This window comes from Harpegnathos saltator, unplaced genomic scaffold, assembly GCF_003227715.2.
Source record: "Harpegnathos saltator strain DR-91 unplaced genomic scaffold, Hsal_v8.6 scaffold38, whole genome shotgun sequence".
NCBI lineage: Eukaryota > Metazoa > Arthropoda > Insecta > Hymenoptera > Formicidae > Harpegnathos > Harpegnathos saltator.
In genome coordinates, this window is record NW_020230183.1 from 962378 (window position 1) to 979243 (window position 16866).

General features: G+C 52.0%; 1 protein-coding gene across 1 annotated transcript in view; it reads right to left on the reverse strand.

The window, feature by feature from the left end:
- Dscam2 (Down syndrome cell adhesion molecule 2) overlaps window positions 1–1876 on the reverse strand; it is a 100921-nt gene extending 99045 nt beyond the window's left edge. The window contains exon 1 of the mRNA XM_025300685.1: window positions 1280–1876. Within this exon, the coding sequence (XP_025156470.1) occupies window positions 1280–1307 (28 nt within the window). The 5' untranslated portion in view covers window positions 1308–1876. The remainder of the gene's footprint in view (window positions 1–1279) is intronic.
- Between the last annotated feature and the right edge of the window lie 14990 nt (window positions 1877–16866).

Consider the following 16866-nt stretch of genomic DNA (forward strand, 5'->3'; position numbering starts at 1 on the left):
AGAGAGAACCACGTGCGTAAGGATTCTGCCGCCTGCGAGAGGCCAGGATAACCAAGGCGAGAGGAGACAGTCGCGCGGCAACCGCGCGAATCGTTCGCTTGGCACCGAATACCGAACTTTAAAGTTCATCGTATCCACGCGGCGCGGTATGCCAAGCTCGCGCGCGCCACGAACGCGTAATGCACATTTCGGGAAATAGGATGTTGCGGCGCGCGCGCGCGCGGTGTCACGTGTGCGACGGATCGTAAAGTAAATCCGAGACGGAAATTTGTTTGGCACCGAGAACGGAACTTTCGAACGTTTACCGCACTCGGGAGTGCGGGGGTGCGAAATGTTTTTTAATAAAGCACCGTGACCCACGATTGCGGCGACGGGAGGAACGTTCGAAATTTCCGTCGTAAAGTATCAGCCGCCGTTCGTGCTCGCCCAGCCGTTCACTTGGCCGCTCGACGAACAAGTACGCGTCTCTGTGAGGAGAAAAAAGAGAAATCACGTTCTTCCGGACGGGATCCGAGATTTAATCGAAAATCGAGGGGGATAACGACGGCGAGAGCCGTCGAACGTACGTCGAGTGCACGTTTCCGGCAAACTAAAACCCGGCGGAGAACAACAGGAGAGAAAATCCTCAGCGCCTCGTCGTTATCGCCAGAGAGGTGAAGACTCGCACGAAAACGAACAAAGCTTCGTCCGACGCGCGAGTCTCCTCGAATCCGAAATGTACGCGATATAGGCCGATGTGTATGTGCGTGCGCGCGCGCGTGCATGTGTGTGTGTGTGTGTGTGTGTGTGTGTGTGTGTGTGTGCGTGCGTGTATGTGCGTAGTAGTACGTAGTAGAAATGAAAAATCATTACTTCATCGGCGAGGTTTTTCCGTTCACTAATGCGCGCGAGGGAATATCAATTCACTCCTCCCTCCGAGAACGCCGCTTACCAGCGCCGGCGTTAACGTTAATCTTCGTTAATTAAACTTCCATCCGCCTTGTCGGTATCGCAGGGCAGAGCTACAGTTTACAGCGCGCGATTAATCCGCAATCAAGCGAACCGGGCCGGTGTGAGGCGTCTCAAAACTCGAATGAAAAAACCTCCCTTTCGCCGCACTAGGAGTTCGTCCTGCCCGCACGCACTCCGGTACAGCGTCCGCTCCGTTCTAACTTTCTCCACTGCCAACGGGGGCTCGCGGCTTAATCGAACGTAACCGGATAGAATCGCGCGTCAGAGGGTGACGAGGGAGAAAGGGGTGAGAGATAAAGAGAAAGAGATTCGACGGTGAACGGATTACCTGCGAAGATTAGGCAGCGGGCCAGCATCCTTCGATCCTGTGGTCGAATCCTGTGCTCGGCCGAGCTCGACGCCTGGTGACCCGCGAGCGGAGGAAGAAGGAAGACGACGATGAGGCACGCTCGTGATTGCCGCTTCAGCAGTCACCCTGGACCACTCGGTCTACGGTGTCGTCGGCGTCGTCGTCGTCGTCGTCGCCGTCGTTCTCGCCGTCGTTGTCGTCGTCGTCGTCGTCGTCGTCGTCGTCGTCGGCAACGTGCTCGACGCGCGGCGCTGGGACCTGGTGGCCGACGACGAGGACGAGCAGCGTGTCGCGGTGTCGACGGCGATGCTGGGAGTGCACGCGGTGCATACGCGGCGCGCGGCCAGTCTAAGCCGGCGTAGATATCGGTCGGAGGGAGCGAGAGAACCGACGAAGGGGTGGCGGTGCGGGGCGGAGGACGAGGGAGAAGGAGGAGGAGGACACAAGTAAGTAGACCCGAGAGCGAAGAGGTCCGGCGGAAAACGCGGCGCGTCTACTACCCTCGCGACGAGAGTCTTTGGCCTCCGGCACCGCCGGCCACGACTGATCCGCGCCGGGTAAGCCCCGCGAGTGCCCGGGCGCATGCGTGCCACCCTCTCTGTGCGGCCTCTCGCACCCCTCCCTCCCCCGCGAGTCCTTCTCTCAGGCGTGCGAGAGAGCGAGCGAGCAAGCGGGGTGGTTGCCCCTCTTCGCGGAAGCTCTCTCGCTCGCGCCGCGCAAGCTCGCTCGCTCGCTCACTCGTTCCGACGTTGGCTTCCGTCGAGAGGGTGTCGGTGGGTGGCTGGGTGGCTGGGTGGGTGGCTAGCTGGCTGGCTGGCTGGCTGGCTGGCTGGCTGGCTGGCTGGCTGGCTGGCTGGCTGGCTGGCTGGTGTTGGTGGTAGGCGGATGGAGGTACAGGTGCTAGGACGAAGGGAAGAGAGAACGCACTCTCGCACGCACGACGAGATAGCGTTCTCGAATAGCGGACGTGATTTAGCCATTTACCGGAGGTGCTGCTGCCGTTGCCGCCGTTGCCGTCGCCGCCGCCGTCGCCTCCACCGCCTCCGCCTCCGCCGCCGCCTTCGCCGCCGCTGCTGCTGCTGCTGCTGCTGCTGCTGTTACTGCTTAGGAAATGTTAGCGAGAGGAAAGGCGCGTCATGATTTTTTTCTTCCGTCGCGATTAGCCCCGGGCTTCGGTGCATCGCGTGATCGCCGCCGCGGAGACACGATTATCTCTGACTAATCGTTGCTTACTAGATTATTAGCTAACGCCGTGTGGGAGGGAAATTTATTATCCGCGGTTTACACGAGAAACTTCCTATTCATCCACGTCTTGTCTACACGATAGACTACATTTTGGTCTCTCCATTTCTCTTCCTCTCTCTCTCTCTCTCTCTCTCTCTCTTTCTCGCGCGCGCACGCTGATTTCCGTCGAGAGGGTTGGTGGAGATGGGTAGAGAGATAGGTAAGTACAGGTGGCACGAAGAACGGAAGGGCCGACGCGGAGCTCCCAGACACGGAGCCCACCGTTGCGAGGAGATAGAGTTCTCCAATACTATACAGTATTTAACTGTTCGCTGAATGGCGTTTGGTAACCGCGCAACCGGAGAATGTTACTTACTAAGAGAGCTACATCGTAATTTTCTTGCGGCATATGTAGCCTCGGGTTCTGTTACGTCAACCGCGGCCGGTTATCTGCGATTGGCTATCACTTTCTAGATTGCAGCCGCGCCGGCGAAGGTAATTTATCCATCCGCGGTGTGCCAGATTCGCTCCTTTATAGGTGTTAGATTATATTAGGTTTTACCAGCGCGCGCGCGCGCGCGACGGTCGCGCCGCGCCGGCGAGAAATGATGGACGTACGCTGGATAGTAATGAAAAATTCAAACTCCCGAATATCGCGTAAAAGCCATCGTCGGTGGTTTTACTTCACGCACGGCCGGCGCGCGACATTGTCGAGCGTAAATAATGAAGATCGCGCGAATAAGTGATAAATTTTAGTTGATCAGCGAGTGCGCACGCGCGCAATGTAATCTCAATTTTTCAGAGTCTCTTTTTCCGCGTCTTCCTGGATTTCCCGTTCCGTTATTGTTTCATTTTTCGACTCTTCCGACTGTTTGCGCGCGCGACAATGGCAGTGCAACGGATATATTTGCGTTCGCGTAGAATTTCTTCAGGCAGATGATTAAGCTTCACGAGACGAGAGGGGCGCGAGCAGCCGCCCCTTTTTGGTCGCCGGTATTTGTCGAGAGACGGATTCGCGTGCGGAGTACGAACGAACGAACGAACGAACGAACGAACGAACGAACGAACGAACGAACGAACGAACGAACGAACGAGTGAACGAACGAACGAATAAATAAACGAAGAAACAGAACGAACGCGGACGGACAGGGACCGGGAGAAGGTGAAAGGATAGACGGCCGAGACGCAGGTGTCACAAAGGACGAAAGCGGGTGGTAGCGTTCGCGCATTCTGTGTACGAGAGACGCTCTCGACGACATTATGCCGCGCATAATATCCACGCGCGCGCATAAATTACTCGCGAAACCGCGTAGCGTCTATGCATTTCCGGCTGCTGCGCGCGTTATACCGTGCCCTGGCACGGAACAAACGCTGTCTTGCGACGCTCTCGTCTGCTTGGATCGCCACTCTCATTAATTAACTTAACTCCCCTCTCCTCGCCTCCCGCCCGTGATATCCCCGCGCACAGCTGTAATTTATTGTGGAATTTATTCAATTTTTCCGAAGCCTCCCGAGAGAGAACATTCTGTCACTCGTAAGTCGCTTCAGCATCGCAAGATTACTCGGGAGAAACGTCGAGAACAATTTTAGAGTTACCGCTCGCTCGCTCGCCTCGCGCGGTGTTTATATTTACGCGCGCTCTCTAATATGTAAATGACCTCGCCTACATTCGTTCGCACGAACCGCTCACTCTCCGTGAACTTCGTAATCTACGTAATTATATTTTTCATCGCATCGCACACAGTCGCTCTCCCTCTCTCTCTCTCTCGCCCTCTCTCTCTCCCTCTCTTTTTCTCTTTTTCCCGATCCATCACGTGGAAAACAGATTAGCAGAAGGAGCTAAGATGTTGCCGTGAGAGCCGAGATGTTTCTTTGAAAGAGGGACAGCTAAGAGGGACGTCGTTGCCGCCGGAGCTCAGATTATTAGCTATTTGTACTCTAAGTCGCTATAGAGCGAGAAATACTCGGCGGCAGTAACAAATGACGTTTTAATACACACTTACGATTAGATACTTAGGAATGCCACTTGGCTCGTCACGTTCTTGCAACTGTTCTCGCACTAACGCGCGCTTCTAATTTCAGCTAAGAAGTTCCCACCTCACTGGGAACGAATCTTATTCGCGGTAGCTTGCAGCTCGTCGACAATGCCGGGAAAATCAGTCACTTTTAAGTGCGAATCACGAAATATCAACGTCTAATTGACGGAATCAAAATATTTCTCCTCGCGTATATTCTCGAATATTGTCGCTTCAGCTCACACTACTCGTATCTCTTCTCTACGTAAGATTGAAAGGAAAATTCCTGCTGTCGAGGATCGCTTTATTTCCGGCGCGACCAAAAGAGAGTTCGCGAGATCGATCGCGGTGTTTAATTATTTGGCTGCGTGTATATTAAAGTTTGCCGGACTCCTCGCGACACGTTGCGTTCGTCACCGGCTGGAGTCACCGAGGAGTTATCTGCTGTCGCGCGTGGAAACCTCCACGCACCGGGAGACTGTCATCGTCGATAGTGCAACGTCGTACGCAATAAAGCCCCGGAGGGCGCGGAGGAAGGACATGGCCCGCGGGGGTTGGCCATTACAGGGCTGAGGCGGCCGAAAGTTTCAATGTTAAACGACGAGTGCTCGCAGGGCAACCTCGAAACATAAAAGGCACGTGGAGACGTAGAAATATAAGCGGTGGAAACAGGCGGAAGGGGAGAAAAAGAGAAAAGGGAGGAAGAGAGGGTGGGAGAGGGAGAGAGAGAGAGAGAGAGAGAGAGAAAAGGTATAGTTTCTAGACTGATATTTATAGACGATAGTCAAGCGATAATTGATACAAATAATACACGAGCTTGTAGTTCACGATGGGAGTGCAACTTTGCGGTCATTGTGAACAGCATTCTCGTTTCCGCGTATTACTTATTTATGTCTTAATTTGCGTCGAGCGTTGCTCATTGTGTGATTGGCGACGTTAACGTTGCTTGATTTGCGAGCAAAATATATTCGCGAACAATCGGTGAATAATTTTGAATATATCCGTGCGCGCGCGTGCGAATGTATTAGCGTACATTTTATATACTTTACGGTAATACGCATTTACATATGCATATTCAAAATCTTTATACGTTGTTCGCACGAATAAATTTTCGTTCGATACACACACACACACACACACACAGTCGACACGTTACTCACGCGATCTACTGTCAATATTGCTTTAGCCGTCCATATTTTTAACGCTACCAACGTGAAATATTTTTCACGTTCGATCTCCCATGATCCCTTTCGATCTACCGGCTCTCTTTCTCTTTTTCTCAATTCACATTTAATTTGATTTCTAAACATAATCGTGTGACATGAGGAATAATATTTTCATTTTCAAGCGAGGCCTCCAGTTCGCGAGTTATCACGCGACATAGAGATATATCTTAACCGTCGCTAACCGTTAAGCGGCACCTACGTAGTTTATTCGTGTTCATTCACTTCTTCTCTCAATTTAAGGATTTGTTTCGTCGGCCGAGGCGAGCGTTTAGCGCAGGGTCGCAGGTCGCGCGGTATTCGGTATAATAGTATCGGTGAAGTGTAGTCTGTCTCGCTCTACTCATCTCTCTCTCTCTCTCTCTCTCTCTCTCTCTCTCTCTTTCTCTTTCATTCGCTCCGTGCAGCACCGAGAGTGAGACGACCCCGTGAAGGTAACCGGGACGAGAGGATTAGAGGGTCGCGCGACGGAGCGAGGGGTGAAACGCTTGCATGCAACGCTGGTAACTCGGTGCAGCAGCCGAGGCGGAGGGGCGCGACGACTGTGTCCGAGCACGTCGTTAAAACCCGACCCGGGGCTACGGATTCCGCGTTGTCGTTGTCGTTGTCGTTGTCGTCGTCGTCGTCGTCGTCGTCGTCGTCGTCGTCGTCGTCGTCGTCGTCATCGTCGTAGTCGACGTCGTCGTCATCGTCTACCGGGCATACACTCCGATTCTCTCCTCCGACGCCCCTCGACACCCTCTTCTCCAATCCGACAGCGCGGCGGTCTATCGCTCTACCGGCTCGCTCGTTCGACTATTGTTTCGTCAAGTGCGACGTAAAAGACTCGAAGATCACCCTCCGTTCGCCTGGCCTCCATTGTACCGGCTATTAAGGCTGTTGTCTTGGAGCTCTTTCTCTTTCTCTTTCTCTTTCTCTCTCTCTCTCTCTCTCTCTCTTTCTCCCTTCCTTCCTCTGTCCGCTCACCGTCGAAGAGCAACTCCAGCCCGAGCCTTGCCACTTCTCCTCTCTCCCTTTCTCATCCTCCTATCCGCTCCCCTCTCTCTCTCTCTCTCTCTCTCTCTCTCTCGCTCTTTCGGCCCTTCGTCGCGAAGGGGCAAGTGCAGTTTGCGCAAATTCAAATTTATCCCCGGGTCACGTTCCCTCGAGGAGCGAATTAAGGGCCCGGGCGTGGAGCCACCAGGAAGCACGCGTCTCTACTTAATCCTACCCGGAGCGCGGCTGCGAGAGAACGCCGCGGCGGATGTGCCGCGGCTCTCGCAGCAGTCGCGACGACGCGCACGGCCGCCGCGTACGCCGGCGGTGCGCTTTGCTTTTTCCATTTCCGTCGCGAGATTTCGCAGGGACTTACGCTATCGCGTTCTTAGGGACACAGAGAGGAGAAGCTCCATAGCTCGCGTCGTTGCTTTCAAAGCGTTCTTTTGAAACTGGAAAACGAGAGCGCGCACGAGCAAACTCGCGCTTTAGCGACCGGGAAATTGAAAAGTCAATACAAAAAAAGAAAGAAAGAAAGAAAAAAAGGACAGGAGCCGTGAATTTCTCGTCATAATCTTCGCGAGTTTCGCACGGCGTCTCTCTTCCCTTCGTTTAAAATCGTCAGAAGATTATTCCTCTTGCTGGAGATCTCGAGCGGTGAAAATCAGTGTCGCTAAATAAACATTTCCTTCTCGCCTCGTGGTTTATGTCAATTTATCGGCTCTCTCCGATTTGATTCTCGTATTTTCGGACCCTTCGATCTTAAACGCGTGACACTGCCGCATTCGTGGCATTTCCTCCTGGAGAGATTCACGGAAACTGACTCGGAGGAGGGAGGGGGTGACAGAGAGAGAGAGAGAGAGAGAGAGAGGCGGCGAGTCGCGTCGCAAATTGGTTGGGTAATCGATGCCGGTCTTGGCATTCCATCCGGAGATCAGACGTGTACCGTTTAATTAGAATACCCCCCGCGCTACCGTGTTAAATACCAGGTCGTACCGAAAGGACCGCCAATCCGGATTTTTGCGATCTTCACGTTCCTCGCACTCCGAATTCCTCGCTATTCGCGTGATTTCGTTCGTAACGTTCGACTCAGCACGTTCCCGCAAAAACAGAGGATTACGAGCGCGCCCCTTTTGAATATCCATGTATTCAAATTGTTGTAAAATAAATTGGCCGAATATTCCAAACATCGAGAAAACATACGAGTAGGTAAACGCGCGTGTACGCGTGCGCACGCTCATGTAAAAATATGTATATATTTTACGGATAGCCAAAGATATAAATATCTACACTTGATTACGAAACGTCACACGCGCGATCGCGTCGCGTCGCGTCGCGCCCCGCGTGCAAATTAACGTGTCACGCACGTTTGCCGATAAGGGCTCCGGGTAATTAGCCGTTTCTTTCTTTTTTCCTCGCTTCTTGCTTTAATCGGCGCACCAGGCTCCTACAAAATTAATCCGCTCGTGGGGCTTAATAAGGCGTGCGGTGTTAGCGCGGGAAATATATTAGGCGTGCAAAATGCGAGAAAGGAAATTATGTAAACATTACGCGAGAAAATGTAATCTCCGTTGCGAGAGGAGGAGAGTCCGCGCACGACCGCGCGGCATTAAAATTAGCGACTACCCAAACTCGGGTGCGTATAACGTAATATTACAAACGGCGCGGCGGTGGTAGCCGTGCTCGAATGGTACAGAAACCATTAATTAACGGTCGTCGGTACGTTTAATTGGTATTAGTTTAATTATCGTGGAAGCTACGAGGTCTCTCGAGGGGAATCGATGCCGAGGCAAGGACGGCTGGACGAATAAATAAAATAGCGAGGGGGTTGAGGATGGCGGGAGGGTAAAGAACCAGGAGGAGGAGGGGGCGGAGGAAGGGGGGGGGAGAGAAACAAGGCGGAAGGTTGGCGAGCGACGGAGAAAGAGAATCCTAAGTATGTACGTGCATTCAGCGAAGAAGGACAAGGGCCGGACAAAGAGTTTCGCGATGAATGAATGAAGATTGAAGTAGGTACAGTTCTTCATTACGAATATTGAATGCGCCATTAGAAGGAGCGTGCTAAGGCTTTAGCGAGGGCACAAAGAATGATCGTTCTTGCGCGCCGTAGGTTCCGTAGAAAATATACCAGCGGATATACACGCGCGCGGAGCGAGCACACATTGCCTCAAAATATCGAATGTGCTTTCAAGTGCCACGCACGGATGCGATATTTTGCGAGCATAATAATTTCCCGAAAAATGCCCGAGCGAAATATAGCCGGGAATAAATTTGACACTTTGGAAGTCCCACACGAGGAATACCCGTATTTCCGAATATCCCTTTGTTTAATTTACGTTTGTACGTCTGTGCAAAATTTTAGATTCTAATTATACTTAATCCGAAGTGTGTCAACGAAATATCACACACGCCCAACGCGGCTGTTAAATTTTGCAAGTGTCCAAAGCAGAGTCCCGAATACTCTTAAATAACAACGTGCGCGATTTACAAAACAAATTGCACGCACTACATTATGTGATATTATGTGGTAAGCGCTGATGTTACTCACCATGTCGCATTCACGTCCGCTGTTTTGTTTCAACCAGGTCTGACCAGATCCATTGCCGTATTCGGCAACTCCATCCACCTTCCTTCGGTTTGCGTCGTCCCATGTTGATTGCACTTCACTTCGCTTCACTACGCAAACAATAATCGCGTTTCTCAGTGACGTTTAACGCGCAACTCTTCGACGCCATCGGCGAAAAGTCTTGATTTATTCCGCGGATTTACAGACTCGACTAGTCGGAGATAAAATCGGGAGTTGCAATTTCGTTTAATGTGCACGTTTATATGTAGTTTATCGTGTGATAAATTGCAATGTTTCGGCAACATGCGCGAATCGTGAATCACGCATGGAGCATCGCGAACTGAAGGTTCCGCGATTACTGACGATTCTAAAATCTAGCACGTCCGCGTCCGCGTCCGCGAGCAGACTGATTGTTACAAATAAGTGAAACCTTTAGGTTGACTTTACCATTCGCCAAGTTGGATTCTTGTTTGTAGACACGTCATACGATAAAGTGTCCTAAACCACGATAGCGAGTGCTTGAGAAAAAGAAACATGTTGAAAGGAATGCTTGAAAGAAAAGAAAGTACACATTGGAAAAAAACATGCTTGTGCGTAGCTACGGCCGCGATCGCCACGAGATATCAACGGTGCAAACGGCTGTTTATTATTCCAAAGTGTTTTGCAAAGATCTCACTATTTCCCTTTCAGGAGATCTTTATCCAAATATCATGCGACGGGATAGAAAGGTCCCGTATATAAAGACCTATTCCATGACGAGTACGAGACAATACGACGTGCGTAATAACGCATCCAGTTACGTCGAAAGAGCACTCATTATTACGCAGGGCTGACTACTTCCGTCTTTAGCTACTTACGGGAGCTTCGATCTGCCGCGTATAGGCGCGCAGACGCGAGAGATTGATAAGTCGCCGTCGCGACGACGGGAGATTCGATGAGACGCGAACGGAAAGATCGAGAAGTAATGGAGGGATTAAATGCCCTTTAAGATTTAAAGTACTTCGCGCGCGAGCTTGTTCCAACTCCGGGGGGGGGGGGATCGAAGGGGTGAGTAGTCGGCCGCGCGACTTTCCGTCCGGTTGTGGCGGCGGCGGCGGCGGCGGCGGCGGCGGCGGCGGCGGACGATGCGAGAGTGAGATAGGCCACGGACGGTGGTGTGGGTGCTAAAACGGTTACGTGAAGGGTCATAATTAAATTCAGATTTCGCCCAGAGGGGTAAAGATGTGAGACGGGGAACGAAGAAGTAGTAGTAGTGGAGGAGGAAGAAGAAGAAGAAGAAGAAGACGGTTCCGAGAGAAAAAGAAGTGGACGGAAAGGACGAAGACGTAGCGGAAAGGCGCGCTCGCGGGTGCGGACGGGCGTGCGCCTCGTCGTCCTCGTAATTGAATTAAAATTTGAATTGTCGGGAGAGACGAGTGCCTTAAGTGCGGGAGTACGAGCGACGGCGAAGCGGCGCGGACGCTTCGTCGACTGTGTCGGAAGGACTATATCTACGCCGGCGGCAATACCACGTCGATTCTTTCTCCCGGCGGTGAATTGTAAAAATGCAAAGTGAATTTTTTACGTGCGAACGTGGAGTGTGTCGTCTGTAGACCGAGGGATCTCGCGCGGTATACTCCCGCAGTATGCCGGGATGAGAGTGTTGAGAGTCGTCGAAGGAGCGAAATTTATTTAACGCTGTTCTAGCTGTCCGCGTCCTCCTCCCTCCCGTGCGCGATCTACGCTGAATCTCTAAATAAATCCTCGCGTGAGAGCGGCGCCGCTATCGACAGGCGAGTCGGCGCGAATCGCGCGACTTGATCGTCGCGTTGTCAATCTCGCGCTTCGCGCCGTATGATTTCGCAAATCGTATTTTCTATTTTGTAAAATAAAAGAAAAACAAAAGGGGGAAAGAACGGCACACGGCATTTGTTTTCATTCGCGGTGTTTGTTTTCTTTCGTAATATCTGCAGGCCCGTTGGAAACGGGCAGGGTTTCTTCCGCTTTGTGTTTTCAGCTTTCGAAATCAAACTTCGATCAACATATTTTCAGCCTGTGTAACGCCGATATAAACGTAGCGGGATAAAAAAATATATAGCAGAAAAACACGCACGGGTGGAAAATTCGCGCGACATCGACGACGACCCGTGTTTCCCCAGATGTTTCCCCAAATTCATCCCCCGGCGATGACGATGATATCCGGCGGAATAAATGACGCGTGTGTGTTCGTATGAGGATTACGCGTGAATTGTCACATTAAGTAGCTGCGAGCGACGCACTATCGAGAGGCGGGTTTATTACGTTACATCCGCACCCGCGGCTCTTGACACACTTACCGCTAAAGAACCCATTACGATCTCGGTGGCCGGTGTCTTATAGAATATCACGTAACTAGGAAGAGTGGCCGAGTGCCATCGATGCGAGATTTACGTTCACTCGCCGTTCGAGAGCCAGCCGGCCAGAATGTCTGTGCATAGTCGTGCGAGAGTCGAGCCGAGTCTCCCACGTCTCCCTGGTCGTCGTCGTCGTCATAGTAGGCGTTTAAAGTGCGACGTCCGTTGAAGGACGGAAACGTCAGCCTTCCAAGTCGAACTTGAGATCGAGTTAAGGGTCCTCGCTCCCTCCCCGCGTCTCCCTTGCTCCGCTTGCCGCCAACTTTGTTTCCCTTTCTTTTCCCTTCTCTCCCGTACGTTTCCTTCTTCTTCCTTTTCTCCTTCTCACCGGCGGAATAACGAACGAGCAGAACACCATCCACTCCAACACGTTTCGATTGGTAGCCAAAGCGCCGGCCGTCGGCGAGCTTCGACTCTTCTCGTTAGCAATAGATTGATTATGCACGTTGAAGATAAACGAACGGAGAGCCGCCTCCTCCTCGCGTAGATACGCTCTCGATCCGATTCTTTTTTCGGATCGCCAGAGACGTCAGACTTTATTATCGGTCTGGTATTCGTTTATTTAATAATGTTACCGGAAGAGATCAGTCCGCGGCAAGATTACTTTGAAACGACTTTAGAGAAGTCAATGGATGTAAATTTGAGAAATTCGAATTAGTATAAACGTTGGATCACCCATAATGAAATTGTTCCTTCTCTCCCCAGGCGACCGCGTACAATGGCTCTCACGAGTATTGACCATGAAGATCGCGAAAATTGCCACTGCGGAATTAAACCGGCGGGACAATATCGTACTCGTTAACCATTTCGTGCCGGTGGATTGTGCGCCGTCAACGAGATAGTTTCCCAACTAAGCGACTATCGCGCTCGTCGTGAATCTGCCACGGATTTTTGCCGAAAGGCCAGGGGCGAGATATTATCGAGTTCCACGTGCGTAGCAATTTCGAAGTTGGCGTTGCCGAGGTCGGAAAGTGCCGGCGATGTAACGTGCATCGTATACGTGCATCTCGAGCGTGTCTCAAATCCTGCCCCTCCGAGCGCGTGATTCTCGCGAGATAACGGGGCTCTGTCCGCGATTTCGACCCCCTCACGACGAAAAGAAGGAATTGAAACGGAGGTTTAAGCGCCCTAGAGTACGAGATGGAGGAGGAAAGCGAAAAGTTCGGGTGAAGAGGAAATGGCGAGGGAAGACAGAGAGGAACGGCACAGCGGGCTTGCGAGCTGTGAATCAACGGACGATTCACACAGCGGGACTCATTTCACCGTTCTTTTATTCCCGAGACTTGTGGATTGATGGTATCGCTCGCCGTGGACGGGAATGCGTGTAATTTTTACGAAGCTGCTCTGGGTAGGCCGGCATTGGGCCGCCCGTCGCAACAATCCCGGCCACTTCCCCGTCTCTCAAGCCGAGCTCCGCTTACAGTCTCGCGCTGGTACGCGCGCTTCTGTAACTTGACGAATACGTCGAAATTCTCGGGGCGATTCCGCGCGAAATAACTCGCTGCCGCAACTTCGGAACTGAGCGCTATGCGCTGCGAGTCGGCAGAGATTACATCATTGCCGGCGATAATAAATTTTGGGCCGGTGCTTGAACGCGGTAACTTTACTCTCGATTACACTACTGGAGGAACTGAAGACGTTCGCGCTGTACAAACGCACGCCGAAATTTGCCGGCAATCGTAGATTTGTATGATCGTCTGTTCGACAATCGCAAAATATTATGTCTTCGCGCGATTACGTTCCGCCGTGTGTTATACTTCGCGTTATACGGAGAGTCGCTGATAAGAAAGCCGGTCGCTTCTCGAAAATTCTCATCAAGTTTACCGCGAAATTGTCTCCCCTCGTCGACGAAGCCTTCGCTCGAAAATTATGCCCTGAACTTTCGATTCGGCCGATTTTGCCAGACGCCAATGGACCAAGCGTCACTCTCGCCCTCTTTCGTTCTCAAATATTAAACTTTCGCGATTACGTCCGACCGCGAGCTTAATGTCGCGCTGAAGCTCGCTGGTCCACTTTCAAAGTTCTCAAGTTCATCGCGAAATTACGGGCCCCGTCGATAAGCTACTCGCGCGCGAGAATGATCCTCCGAACTTTCGATTTGGCCGATTTCATCGAACGCCGATGGACGAGTGTCACTCTCTCTCTCTCTCTCTCTCTCTCTCTCTCTCTCTCTCTCTCTCTCTCTCTCTCTCTCTCTCTCTCTCTCTCTCCTCTCGTTTTTCGTCTTCCTTCCCTCTCATCCCGCTCGCAGTGTCGGTCAATACGACAAATCCGCCGGCAATAAAACACCGACACGACCGCGCGCCGCCGCGCCGTTCCTCTTTTTTGGCATTTTCCCCCGTTCTTTGTCCCTGTTCCTCTTTTTCATCTCGCGCCGCTCGTCTCGCTCCGCCGCCTTTCCGCCCTGTTTCTCCCCTTCTCTTCTTCTCCTCTACTCTTTCTCATTTTCCCTCTCTCCCTCTCCCTCTCCACCACTCTCTTTTTTTTACAAAACTACTGCTAGTATGCGCGTACGCGAGCAGCCTGTATGGATCGCACCCGCTGGTCCAACAGCGAATAATAAATTATAACCCGCTGCGGTGCGCGTGCACTCGAATTTTCGGGGCCGTGGGGAAACAGCGCGGCCAACGACTCGCGCGCTTCTGACAAAATATTGAAAAAGCAGTTTGCAAAGTATCGATGGCGCAGCCCCGAAACGAGTGTCTGTCCATGTCGTTCGCCCCCCGCGAACTTGGAAGTGGGGAGGACAAATTGACCCCGCGTCAATTGAACGCGACAAGCTGGATCCAGCTTGTAAAACATGAAACGTCTTTCGTAGATTGTGACGGCTGCATAGCCGGTGAATTTTTTTTCGAGTCCGCGCGGGGCACATTTTTCATTAGAACGTTTCAACGTATATACCGACGAAGGAGTCGCGAGAGTTGATCGTGGTTCAGCGTTCAGGTTTGTGCGAACACGCCAGTTTTCCGGCATATTACAAGGGCGGAGACGACGAAAGCGCGGAAGATGAAAAAGCGCGAGCCGAAAACGTCGGAGGTGGCGACTCAACAAGGCCGACAATTACGCTCGGCCGTAAGACGGAGGGTGACGGCGGGGAGATGTTAATTAGCCATGTTTCCCGATCAAAGTCGGGATTCTCGCAGACGCCGCATTTAATATTAATCCCGAGAGGAAGAAGGAATGGCGAACACCAAGTGCGCGGACGGGGGTCGTTGTTGGATCGGGGTAGCGATCTACTCGAGGAGAGAGCGCGGCGCAACGGTTAGGCGCCAACGTTAGCGCCCTCGGAACGTTCGCCAATTCCCATCCGGCAGGCGCAGCGTGCGCCTAATTGGTCAGATTTGTAATCGGCTACAGAGAGCGTCAGGTCGATTCGGGTTTGGCACGGCGAGTGTTCGCCGGTTTGGTCGGACGTGTGTGCGCGCGCGCGCGCGTGCGAACGGGTGAAACGGCGAGGGGAACAGAGAACGCTGGAGAATGAACGAGGGTGAGTCGGGCCAGGAGAGTGGATGCAGGGGGATGGGCAGGTACAGGGAGAGAAATTGCGTGGGAGAGAGAGACGGCGAGAGAGAAAGCGGGAGAGACAGAGAGAGAGAGAGAGAGAGAGAGGGAGAGAGAGAGAGAGAGAGAGAGAGATGGAGAAGGGATGATCGCACACGCGGCACAGATGTGTTTGAAACATCGTGCCGCTCTAGCCGGCCTATCCCAAATTTATATCTACATTCTCTCCCCGCCCGCGCGACCCTCTCGTCGTCCTCTCTTCCTCTCCTCCTCCGTTGTCCTTGTTCATTTCGCATACACTACCTAGCGTTTCGTAATCCGCGCTAATTTAATTGCTCGTCGTCATCGATGGCCATTAACCGGGATAGAATTGTTGGCAGTATCACTGCCGGTACAAGGTATATGACGGCTTGGTGCGGCTCGCAAGCGGAAAAGGTAACGGCGACATTATGGAGTTCTAAACTGTCGTCCAAGTGTCGCGGCTTACACGAAAGGAATCGAGTTTTCCTGTTCCTTTAAGCGGCGCTCGCCGAGCTCCGTGCGTTTCTCTCTCGCGCTCCTTTTTATTTTTCCTTCGTCTCACCCCGTTCCTGCTCGCTGATTCGCACAACGTGACGGGAATCGGATCTCGTCGAGATTACTCGTGACAGTCGTGAATGAAAAGTCGCGCAACGCATATTTTGATATAAATTAAGGATATGTAGTGAGTATGAAATAAATAGGAGAGGAGAGAGAGAGAGAGAGAAGAAGGAGAAGAGGAGAGAGAGAGAGGCAGAGAGTACGCAATCCGGATGTCATGATTGTCGGCGTCATCGACGCCTGAATTATTACCTGCCCGCACGGTAATTTGGACGTCGCCGATTGTTACGCAGCGCAGCCATCAGCGTCCAATAAATTTATGGGCCCATGGATGTAGCGCGGCCGTCTATGTTGAAGAGCCTTCACGCGAAATGTAATTGGCCAACCGACCGAATGAGCGTCGAACATGTCGTTAATGTAACTGCTAAGCGTCGTCATGATCGACCGAATCGGATGTCGTTCGAAATGTCATCTCCGTTACGAGCGTCTTGTCGCTTTCGCAACCAACGATTCCAACCAACGAATCACGCCATCGACAATTCGCGGACTCGCACTCGATGTCTCATCAGACAATTTTATACGCTGCGAAAGTGAAGAAGAAAAAGATCGCATCTGTTGCACGCGACCGCTCGCGATAAAATATTCAGTCGGTCGTAAAGTCACTCGCGTACTTTTTCAATATATTTCAACTTCGTTCATAGTCAGCGAGGTGTTTTTATATCAGAGATAATCCTTTCGCGCGCCGGGACATGAAGAGAAAAAGAGGGAGAGAGAGAGAGAGAGGAGAGAAGGAGAGAGAGAGAGAGGAGAGAGAGAGAGGAGAGAGAGAGGAGAGAGAGGAGAGGAGAAGAGGAGGAAGGAAGAGAGGAGAGGGGGGAAGAGAGAGAGAGGGAAAGGAGAGAAGAAAGAGGAGAGAGAGAGAGAGAGAGAGAGAGGAGAGAGAGAGAGAGAGAAGAGAGAGAGAGAGAGAGAGAGAGAGAGAGAGAGAGAAGAGAGAGAGAGAGAGAGAGAGAGAAGAGAGAGGAGAGAGAGAGGAGAGAGAGAGAGAGAGAGAGAGAGAGAGAGAGAGAGAGAGAGAGAGAGAGAGAGAGAGAGAGAGAGAGAGAGAGAG